Here is a 12,574-nt window from a genome sequence, read left to right as displayed (position 1 = left end):
CTGAGCTCAATTGAATGTGTATACAAAGCATTAGATTAAGACTCTTTATCTGTGAAAACCGTAATGATAAACAAATTATTATGACCAGAGTGAATAACTGTGCTGTGAGCAAATTAAAGAAATACATTTCTAATTCTGAATCCACTGAATCTACATTTCTTGAATCAGACCAGATTTTTTTTTTTACTTTTTTTTTGTTTGTTTGTTAATGTTACACAAAGAGTACACACAAACCATTACTTGGTTACTGGCAAGCTACTTTTTGTTTGTTCCATTAGTGAAAACAGCTTTTGCCAACTAGACAGACTATATTTTTTGTTGGGTAAACTGACACCTTGAAAATGAAATGTAATACTTTTTGTAATACTCTTTGATTGTGAGCAGTTCCAACTGGCTTTTAATCCTTATTCTTACAGCTTATATCAGTCTTGCTACAATTTTGTGCCAGGGTAGTTTATTCTACTTTCACCCAGGTTAAATATGAGATAACAGTGTAATTACAGCTGATGGTCTAGAAATACAGCTGAGGCTCAACCTGAGAGCAAATGAAACAGAAGGTCATTCACATCATAATGATAACAGACACTGTCATTTGTAAGTAATGACACGCTAAGTTGCAATTATAGTTAATTAATTATACTTTGACTGCTTGCAGAAGCAAAAAGGTGAGATGATGGAAATGTCAATCTTAGGCTAGGTTCAGTTCTGAAGTGGTTCAGTGGGCTTGGTGCTCAGTTCTGATTTATTGCTCAGTTGATTGCTCAATTTTGGACCACTTTTGACAAGTTACATACAAAATAAATAAATAAATAAATAAATAAAAATAAACGTTCATTTTCTTAATACAAAACACGTTCTTGCTTTCTGGGGTGACATAACACTACAATATTTCCTCTAGCCAGTTTTGTACAGGAATGGCGTTCTAGCAGCCCAAGTCTCTAGGTATTTAATTAAAACTACTATAAATAATGAATATTGTCACGAGGTCCGGTCTGCCCGCCACCAGAGGTCGCCTGTGCTTCATATTAACTCTCACACTACACAGACTGTTGCACTACACCCTGGACTACATTTCCCATGCTCCACCTCTCTCATTATGCACACAGCTGCAGCCAATCACACTCTGCATAAATACGAGGCCGTCACCATCATTCTGGGCCAAGTATTGAACAGTGTTGCCAATTTAGCGACTTTTCAGACCCCCTTAGCGACATTTTTCCAAAAAAGCGCCTAGCGACATTTCTAGCGACTTCTTGGACAAACCTTGTTTGGTTTCTAAGTCTCTCTGGTACTGCCGCACGAGCGCAAAATCGTGCTTTCCCAGCGCGCTCACATCTCTCTCTCTCTAGCTGCGTCTGCTCTGTTCATCGAGCAGCAGAAGAGCAGCGCTTTCAGTTAAAAAATATATATATATTCTGTTGCTTCTAACTATTGCAAGTGTAAAGCCGAAATCACAGCACAGCCATTGTCTTAATCGCATGCGTATTTGATTTCATTAGAGATTGTTATAATTATGAATCAGGATTTTATCATAATATTCTTCATCTTCGAGTGTATATCAATATTCTTCATCTTCGAGAGCTGGTAATGTAGTCTTAGTGGGCCACGTTTCAGTCAATATTTCATATTCATCCCGTTGTCTGACAGAAACAGTAAGATATATCAACATATCTATGAAATACATCAGTGAAAACCATTTTATTGAGAATTTGGCTGCATTAATATGCAGTATGTGAGCCCAGAGAGGCAAAACAGTATGACGCCATAAATATGCTAATTAGCGCATGACGTCATCTAGCGACATCTGGCGACTTTTCAAGCAGGGTTTAGCTACTTTCCACTGAAAGAAGTTGGCAACAACGGTATTGAATAGTGTTTATCACTCCTCAAGTGTTAGCTACATTACGTACTACATTTTGAATTTCCCATTTACCTCGCCCTTTGGATTACGTTCGCCGCCGATCGACCCTCACTTGTACCTATATTACTCTTGTGTCTTGCCATGTTTGTATCTGTTTGCTGTTGTTGACCCTGCCTGTTCACGACCATGTATCTGTCTGTATGGATCCGCTGGCTTCACATCTCGTCGCTCAGTTACAAATAAAACCTATATTGCAGCAGATATGCACTTTTTAATATTATTATACTGTATTTTATTATAAATCGAAAAAGTATTGTAATTAATTATAAATTGTTAAAACATTAAATAATAATAATTAAAAAAATAATGTACAGAATCAGTGTGACTGATTACATACTGTGTTGATTTAGTGGCAGTGTGCAATTCTGTATTTTTGTCATAGCAGAATTACAAGTATTTCTATGCTTGCGTAACCATTGCCTTGCGTATGGGGCACCAGGACCACAATATCAGTAATTCTGAACATAAGTATTTACAGGTAACTGTAAAAAAGTCCAGTGAAATACTGGAAAGGGTGGGAACGAGAGGAGTTTTCTGACCTGCTGAGGTTCGCTTGCTGTGGTGGGTTTGATCTTGTGGCTGGAGGTGGTTGTGGTGGTGATCTCCACGACTGAGGTAGACGTCTCAGAGCGAGAAACCGTAGCACTGGACTGTGGCGTTATGGAGGAGGACAGCACCTCCCCAACCAACCTCACGCTGCCTTCGATGCGGACGTTGGGGTCTCCTTCCACAGCCATGTTAAAAACCTTCAAGCCATTGTAATAGAAACCAGACATTTGGCCCTGGAAGGCGCGGCTGCGATCTTTTTCCCAGCCCCCGATCTGGATGGTCATCTGGCTGTTGAAGATTGTGAGCTGACGGCCTGAAGGAGAACAAAGTTACTGCAGTACAAAAAACCTTAGTGCAGACTGAGGAGAAAAAACGAGTGAGGGGGAGTGATGAAAAATAATCACGCCTGAGGAAAAGACGGATTATTCAGGTAGTGGGGAATGTAAATGCTCGACGATTTATCATGGCTGTAATAAAGGAATGCTTATGAAACACACATAATGAAAAATAAAAGATAACAAAACAGTGGTAATTTGTTTAAGCTGTGGTACTTTGCTAAAAGGCCTCTTTAACACTACCACATATGAACAACTGGTTTAATCCCTAGTGAAATTTTATAAAGCTAACATTACTGATTTAGAAATACTAAAGTAAAAGAGGGAGAAGAGATATGATTTATTGGCCTCTGCTGCCATGGAGTTGAAAACATATGCATGGCAGATGTTTACAGTTAACAGTTAATCTGAAGGCAGCTTAATATCTTTATACACTTAAAAAAAATGATTCATCTGGTATTAATGTTGTGTAGGTGTGTGGTACAATTAACACAGAATGTACTATAAACTAACAACAACATCTATGTCTGCCTTTTAGCAAGAGGAGGTGGTTTGGATGCAAAGGTAAAAAGGGTGGTTATGAAACAAAGCAAGACTGAAAAATAATTCAATTAAAATCAACAAGAGGGAAAATAAAAAGCAACAACAGTTCATTTATAAGATCAAATGATTATACATGCATTTCAGAGTTATTATTATTGTTGTTATCATTATTATTATTATTATTATTTTTCCAGTAGATGTTTTGTCATTTTCTTAGCTACAGGTAAATTTTTCTTAAAGGGACTTTTGCCAATTAAAAATGATTATTATTATGATTATTAAATACTATTTGCTTATTATGGTCTTTTTATTCATATGACAAAAAGTACACATATGCACATGCTACAGTTTGTCAACTCATTATATTAACACGACTATCATTTTAAATTGGACATTTTGATTTTATGACTTAAATGTTTAAATTGCATTTAAAAAACTTTTTTAACAAGCTTATTCAAACTTACATTGACAGTCCCTTTAACCAAAATTTATGACATAAATTAGTTAATATAGATCAGTACATTACCAAATTAGTTATTACAATTATTACAAGCTACATTTATCTATTTAAAATGAATCCTTTAATTTAACTAAATGTTTAAATTATTACTTTATTTCACATACAAAAAATACTACTTAAAAATTATTCTTTAAGTTTTATCAGTGTTTTTACCTTTGTCGAGTAGCCAATCGTCAACTACTCGACCGAGTCGATATGGAATTCGCTGTCTAGCGATCGCCAGCCGTTCATTATCAATGTTTCCTTTAAAGTTTAAAGAGACATTTCATTGGTTACAATCCAAAAGCAACGGATAACTTTAAAACTTATTATTCGAGCTGTTCAAATGAAAAGATTTTTTAATCTTACATTAGATATATTTTACACAGTTTATGTACTATGTGCATTTGTAGTTTAGTGAATTTTATGTTTGTTTATAAACCCCATGCAGAACTGATACAAACATAAGAGATAAAAGATCTTAATTACAATTTACACCAATCATCCTGTTTGCAAAAGTTTACATTACCTTGATTCCTAATATAGTGTATTGCCTTCTTGATCATCAGTTAGTTTTTGCACCTTTTGTAATAAGTCCCTCAAACATAAGTGTGAAAAGTTGGATTTCAACATCATAAAGTAACTTTTGGAAGAATTCAAATCTGCAGACGATGCTGAAAATCCAATGAATGAGCAGTGACTGGAAAATTTTCCCAGTAGGCAGCATCACTACTCCAGATAAAGCAGAGACTGTCACAAAACATACAAACAGTCACTGATCACTGTGGACGCTACACACTATATTAAAAACCAAGGGAAACTGAGCAGGATAATATGTGTAAATTCTTCTTCTTCTTCTTCTTCTTTTTTTTTTTTTTTGTTATCTCATCTTCTTGCAGTACACAGTTTATGCACATATAAGGTATGCAAAATGATAAAATCAGGGCAGTCCTACATAAATAATGCTATTTTTATGCTAACTTTTTATTATTTAAATGGTATACAACTATTCTACTCTCACATACATTCTGTGCACATTTTACCTATATTATACAACCTAAAGACAGATTACCAGCATGTGAAAATAGACTTGTGATCAGTGACAAAGGACTAACAATAAGTACTCCAGAAATAAAGTAGCCTATGCAATTTGCTTCCATCCTTTCTCTTTCATTTTCAGTTAATCTTTTTAATATTATTAATAGATTATAAAAAGTGTATTTTACTTTACTTTTGTGCCGCATGTCTTAACAAATTAACATATTGCTCTCACATAGTCAAGTCACCTTATGCTACTAATGCAAAATTCATGATACCACCAAGAACAGCAATTTCCTTTCATAGGTTCACTTGACACTGAGATGACGCTATGAAAACCTCCCCCAGGTGTGACAATCGTCTGAAGCCCATATAGAATCACTTCAATTCATTGGTTGATGACAATAACACTTCCCTCTGAGACATCTGCCAAGCAACTACAGAAGCACAGGATTCGTGCCCTCACTTAAACATTCATGATGCTGCGTTTGCAACAAGCATGTGCCCCATGTTATGCTCTTCATGTTGAATCCCATATGGCAGTGGTTCCCAAACATGTTCCTGTACACCCTCCAGCACTGCATTTTTTTTTTTTTTTTTTTTTTTTTGAACATTATATTTAAAACGATTTTTATACAAATGTCGTAATACAGCAATTCCAAATTTTATTTTATAAAATTAATTTTTACATTACATTAATTTATATAATCAATGTGAGGTTTAATTGCAATTTTGGGATCCACCCATAAACCCAAGTATTTAATTTGATCCACTCTAAGCAAACACATGCCATTATTACACAATATTTTTAATAGATTTTGATTTAAACATATGATTTAGGACCATTGTATGAGATTTAGCTTCATTGAGCAATAGTTAGTCATAGTAATAGTTAGTTTTTAATTAGTCTGAATTTGAGGCAAACAAGGCTTATAAGTCTTAAGTATAAATGACACTATCATCTGCATAAGGATGAACAGAACAGTGTGAAAAAAATTAAAGGAAGATCATTAACAAAAATGGAATAAAAAAGCAGACCCAATTCTGAGCCCTGAGGCACACCTCTTTCTTAAATAAACGAATCAGATTTTTTTCCCTTGAATCATAACATAGTGTTTTCTATAATGTAAAATATCTATTAAACCAAAATTAGCTAAACTCTGCAGGACATCTGCCCATCTAGGAAGAGGTTTGGATACCCCTAGCTTAGGCCTTTCTATTCTTGGATCTATAGTTTTAGAAGGTTTAACAGGTTTCCTGTTTGAGCCGTCAGAGTCGGCCTCATAGGAGGAATCTTAAAAAGGTTTTGACATCTCTGACATCTCTCAAAAGGCTTGAAGATTTGCAGGATTTATCTGTAAACGCTTTCTATAAACACTTTTGTTTTGCTCCTGTCCCGGTTTAGGTCTTATTGCGACCAAGGCTACCTACAGGATATCTACACAAGCATGTTTCCACTTTATTTTACTCCCAAGTTGTCATTTTGCCGTTTTCTCCTCTGCCCTTTGAGTCACAGGAGAGGGAAAGATTGTATAGGCTCTGTCAGCCTCCTCGCTGAGGATTTACGTCGACTGCACAAGTCAGTGGCACGAATCGGATCATCTGTTTGTTTTCACAGGCTAACAAACTGCCAGTCACTTCATATCAGGAACACTTTGCAACAGAGAGAAAGGGGGACAGTGCACAGGGCCTTAGAGGGTCCCAATGAATGTGATTCCAAGGGGACCCACAATAAAAATCTGTGCAAGTGGCCCAGAACCCCTAACGACACTAATGCTTTATAGTATGGCGTATGCAGCTACTGATGCAGAGATGAATGAAAAGGGAACATTTTGCTTACGCATATAACTTTGGTTCCCTGAGTAGAGAACAAGATGTTGCATAGTTGCCTTAGAAGGTGATGTTAGCAGTGGTGTAACTATTACTTCATTACAGTACTTAAGTAGTTTTTTGGGAGTATCTGTACTTTTCTTTAGGTTTTTATATTTTAGCCTACTTTCTAAAATGACTCCACTACATTTCCTAATTAAAATGTATACTTTTACTCCAATACATTTCCCCAAAGCATATTCGTTACTTACTACAAAATAGTCAGAAGAACACAGATTGCAGGAAAGCAGGTTTGACAAATCAGTGGTCTGGCGCTTGCAAGTTAGATTTATAAAACACCTTTGCTCATGTGCAAACAAGTGCGCGCACAACCACGGATGATTCATTTTCCACTCAAGTCGATTCTGGGGTGTGCGGTATACAGTATATCTTCTGCGATAATATGGTAAGTGTTGTTGTAATAATGTGCGATCTGACAGATGTTGGTGACATCTATCACCAAATCACACAGAGTGCACACATGTTGATTTATTTGTCTATTAAAACTCAAAATTCCAGGCATTCTAAATTGTAGATGGCAAAAATGCTTTTGTATTTTTTATATTTATATAATTTAATATAGTTAACTTAATCTGTATCACACAAAGAGTACCGTTTTTCTGCAGATATCAGCAGAACACATTTAATAATCATTTTATACAAGTTCAGTAAAGCAATAAGTGACTTACATTTTAGACATAATATTACTTAATTTTTTCCTCAATTTTGGTAACTAAAATTGTTCCAAACAAAGATCACAGCACTGTTTTGCATCTCTGAGCAATAGACAGTGTTTACTTACTGAATGAATCAGCTTTTTTTTTCTTTTTTTTTTTTTTTTTTATTGTAGGTTTTGATATAGACAGGGTTTTTACAAAATCAAAACATCCATATAATCCTGCATATCGAACATAAGTGCAGAACTATTTACACTTAACACCTTACAGACATTTTTATGTGTATAAAACGGAGGTCTGACGCAGGTCGGTTTCACATTTGAGAGCAACAGTGAAAACCACTCCGTCTCGTTGGAAACATAAGATGACCGGAACTTGCAAAGAACAAACAATAGTTGTATAGTTGTTAAAAAGGAAATAGCAAAATCAGAAAGTTTTGGTATGGTTTTCTACATCGACCGTCTGCTGCGGCAACAGCCTTCTCCTATAAGCTTATACTCATAACCATTATAAGCAATATCACAGTTATTTTTTTTTTTTTTTTCTCTCTCTCTCTATTCATCAACTCAATCAGACTCTAAACGAGAAAGTGTCACAAATAAAACATTATTGTCCCATAAGTAAAGTCTAGATGTGCTCTCTCGTGTGCCAAAAACCAATGAAAATATGTCCCTATAGACATAAACGACTAAGCCATATTGTCATTCAGTCTCCCTGGGATGGTTTGGGCCGGGTGAGGTGGTAGAGGTTAATTTAGACAAGCTGTCCAGGAAAGCCTCTACCTCTTCAGGCTGCTTGAAAAGTTTCACGCCATCGTGCTGTACTCGGAGAATCGCCGGGTAGATCATAGCAAAGGTAATTCCTCGTTCGCGAAGTCGTTTCTTAACATTTCCGAATGCTTGTCTTTTTCTCACCACGGCAACGGAGAAATCTTCAAAGATGGAGATATTATGCCATTTGTAAACCAGCTGGCCCGCAGCTCGCGCAGCTTGCAGAATACGTGCTTTGTCTTGGAAGTTGTGAAGTTTTAGAATCAGCGCCCGCGGTCTCTCTCCCGGTGCGGGACGACGTGTAAGAGCGTGTGCGCGCTCTATCTTTACCTGGTGATTCTTGAACTCAATGTTTAGCAGATTGGGTAGCCAAGTTTTGAGGAACGAGACCGGGTTGGTCCCCTCCTCGCCTTCGGGCAGGCCAATTATTCGAATATTACACCGCCTGCTCCTGTTTTCCAGGTCGTCTATCTTCTCCAGGGCCGCGTCGAGTTTAGCTTTCATCTCGCTCAAATCTGCGTTGTCTCTTGAGACTGTATCCTCCACCGCAGATATTCGGTAATGCGGGTCGATGTGTGCTACAGTTGCGGATAGTTTCTCCAGCACCGGGTCGATTTTATTCTCAAGAGCTTTATCGACGCCTGCCAAAACTTCCGTTGTAATTCTCTTTACAAGTGCGTCGATATCGCTGGGAGCCATTAGTGCATCCGCCATTTTTGGGCGCAAGCTCGTGTTTAACTTTGAAGAATCTCTTTTACGAAGATTGTAACTTAGGTCAGGTTGTTTCGTTGACATACCTTATTTCATCTACATTTGTTTTTTAGCAATAGGGAGCAATATCGAATCTGATGAGGGAAAAGTATGAAGGCTTTGCCGGAGCTCGCCAGCAACACAGCTACTCCATCATTTGCGTCACGTGACCCCCCAATGAATCAGCTTTTTGAACGAATCAGTTGATAAAAATGATTCAGTGATTCACTTATTAACACACAGTCAAATGATTTGTTCCTGAATAAATCAGCCGTTTTAATGAATCGGTTAAATCTCAATGACTCACTCATTAACACTGATTTTAATTTCATATTTTGACTTTTTTTTTTTCATGTTTTAAATTATTTCAAATATCAGTATTCAGCGTTTTATGTTAAAAATAAAACAAAACAAAACAAATATGTAACTGCAGATTAAATGCATCCATGTCCCCTCTGAGATCCATTAAACTGTGTAAATACATCTAAATGCTACTTTAGATGCAGATTCCAGAAATGTTTTCTTATGTTGTAATAAAAGGCACTAAGTACCGGATGAAGTGTTTCTTATTCTTACCCACAAATACAAAATAGAAGAAAGAGGAAAAACTGAACACAATCTTGCTACTCAATCTTTGTGTATGAACATACACACACACACACACACACACACACACACACACATATATATATATATATATATATATATATATATATATATATATGCTTCTTTTCCATTTTGCATTTACTTGTACTTTTACAAGTAAAAGTATGTGATATGTATTGTAAATATGGGATGTATTGTATATATATATACACAATACATCCCATATTTACAATACATATCACATACTTTAAGACTTTTACTCAAGTAATATTCTAAATGGTCACTTCAACTTCTACCAAAGTCATTTTCTGGTAAGATATCTGTACTTTTACTAAGGTATGACTTTATACACCACTGGATGTTAGCATCATTAGCTTATGAATTGCCATGATTCTATATCGGGTTCAGACAACTGTCACACGTGGGGGGTGTTCCCATTTCATCAAGATGGTCTTCGCTGCAGAAAACAAGATCCAGGGGGCGAGGATGGATCCCTTACATATACTAAAACTTACTCATCTCCACCCCCTATGTGGATTCAACCACGCCCCCCTGGATCTTTTGTTCTGCAACGAGGGGCTACTGATAGCATCAGCTATAACACTGTGTCTCATTTTCTCATCCATACCTGAAAGAAAAGACTGAGATAAAAGCTTGGCTACTTTTCTATAAATACCAATGTGTGTCCAAGAGGCTTACTTAGAAATGTTGCAAATAATACCAACAACATACTTAAGTTATTTTCATGAAAAATGAATCAACAGGTTGATGTCCAAGTCTAAAAACCCCATTTTTTTTGCAAATGAAACAACCCAAGCTTGAGAGAAATGACAAAGTAACAATGTCTATTTTACACTGAACACTTTCAGGGGGGAAAGTGCAACAAAAAGTTGTCACTGGGTCAGTACTCTTTTAAAAAGTATATTAATGTTTACTCCTAAAGGGTGCATCACAATACCTTAATGGTACATATTAATAACTGACGTGTACATATTTATACCTAAATGGTACATTTAGAACCTATTGAAAGGGTACTGGCCTGGTGACAGCTTTTGTACAATTTTCTGTGAGAATAAATGGAACTAGCCCATCTTGTTGGCAGAGGCTATTTACACAAACTAAGAAATCCATCTGGTACCAGCTGCAGTGAGTAAGAACAGTGGATTTTCTTTTTTAATGCAACTCGCCAACCCAAGTTTGAATCTGCCCTTTTTACAATCCTATTTGTCTCCCTGTTCACACTGCATATAAGCTTGGACATGCATTTATTTTGGAAAAAAATAAAAATGGGTAACGGGTATTTAATAGGCCCATAATGAAACTTTGAGAAAGCTGTCAAAGTAAGGCAGGCTTTAGACATTGAGTCAAAAAAGGTATATATAACACTAACAATTTGTTTTTATTACATACTGCTTTGTAATGTATTACATAACACTAAAGTGCTAGTATTTGCACTAAGTATATATAGCATTTAACACTATTTACTTAACTATTTACTTTAGTAAAAACTGCATCTAACTAATTATAGCTTTTTTTTTTATTTGCAAATAGTATAAGTTAATTTACTTTTAATGCTTTTTGCTCTCACTGCAAATACACTCTAATGCAAATTAAGCCTTGAAAGTAAATCAGTTCAAAATAGAGCATTTGGAGTGGCTTTCTGTTTTGTACCACAGTCTGTAGAGACTCAGGGCCAACTAGATCAACTGTTCCAGAAAACTGAAAAAATTTCAACCCATTCTGCATCTTTATTTTCAGTGAACAGATAAATTGCCAAGGACAGGGCCGTTTACTAGTGCACTGTGTTCATACAGAGCAGGACAGGATCAAAATAATTAAATCCTTGACAGATCTTGGACAGCACTTCCTCTACAGACGGAGACGGCATGTATCACAGAGGATTTTAATTACCTCTTCATGTCTGGAAGCCCAGACTTTCATCAATATTTTCTTCTCGCCTGCAATCAGCAACAATCAGCAGACACTCATACGTATAGATCTTTTACTGTACCTATTTAGCTGTGTAAGGCAAACTTTGGTGGACTTGTTGAAACTGAGAGATAAAACTTGATTAAAAATGTCTTGCTATACAAACATTACACTTGTGATGTGACAAAAAAAATCTCTGCTGATGCAATACCATTAAAAACGAACAAACAAAAACTATATAATTTAGAATGAAATAATATCCGAGGTTCGTCCATCTTTCCATTAATTTATGAACAAGTTAATTACATGAGAAAACTGTAAGTGTTTCACCCAGTTAACTAACAGGTGAACTAAGCATAATTTAGATTTTTGTTCATAGTAGAAGAGGCAAAATTTCATGCTAACACAAACGTGAAATATTCACAAACAAATTCATGTCCACTAAACAATCATCCAGTAACCTTTCACAGCTCAGGCAGGTGTTGTTGAGGAGTTAAGTGATGTTCTTACCTGTTGGGTAGCGCTCAATAACAGGTAGATCGTCCACCTGCAGTGTGGCGTTGCCGCCACTCCTTGTGAACTTCACGATATGGTACTTTCCATCATTTACAAACTTTGCTTTCTCCTCGATATTGATGTCATCTGTGCCCACGTTAAATATAGCTGCAATGTAGCCATTTATCTGGAGAAAAACAAAGAGAATCAAGTAGAAACCTGAGGTTGAGGTCTCTGCTATCTTGCATATAACTAATGATTGCACTTGTGCAGCATGGAGGATGAATTTTGGACCATTCCTCCCTATGGCTTCTCTTAAGCCAGCTGGATGTAAAAAAAAAAAAAAAAAAAAAAAAAAAAAAAAAAAAGTTGTGCGTAAGCCCTACTCTAGGCTTAGCATGTAACTAACAAAAACATTTTGCTGACATTTCCATTAAGTTATGAAAAATGGTATTTATGAGTGTTTTTTTTTTTTAAAGATCAAAATGTCAAGCCATTCTAATGCATTAAGAATATTTCTTCTTGGTTATGTGAACCAGAAACATTCCTTTATATTATTTTGAAACTGTTATGATGATATTATTTCTGAATGA

The 12,574-nt window shown here is 36.0% G+C and overlaps 1 protein-coding gene across 1 annotated transcript in view; it reads right to left on the bottom strand.

Annotated features, from left to right (window-relative positions):
- Positions 1 to 12,574, bottom strand: part of nrxn1b (neurexin 1b) — a 164,581-nt gene that overhangs the window by 14,739 nt on the left and 137,268 nt on the right. Inside the window, 3 exon segments of the mRNA XM_051126038.1 lie at positions 2,461 to 2,783; positions 4,022 to 4,111; positions 11,997 to 12,168. Coding sequence (XP_050981995.1) covers positions 2,461 to 2,783; positions 4,022 to 4,111; positions 11,997 to 12,168 — 585 coding nt within the window.

Source organism: Labeo rohita, chromosome 13 (genome assembly GCF_022985175.1).
Source record: "Labeo rohita strain BAU-BD-2019 chromosome 13, IGBB_LRoh.1.0, whole genome shotgun sequence".
NCBI classification, from domain to species: Eukaryota; Metazoa; Chordata; class Actinopteri; order Cypriniformes; family Cyprinidae; genus Labeo; species Labeo rohita.
Note: the sequence above shows the minus strand (reverse complement) of the source record. Positions and strands in the feature narration are given on the sequence as shown.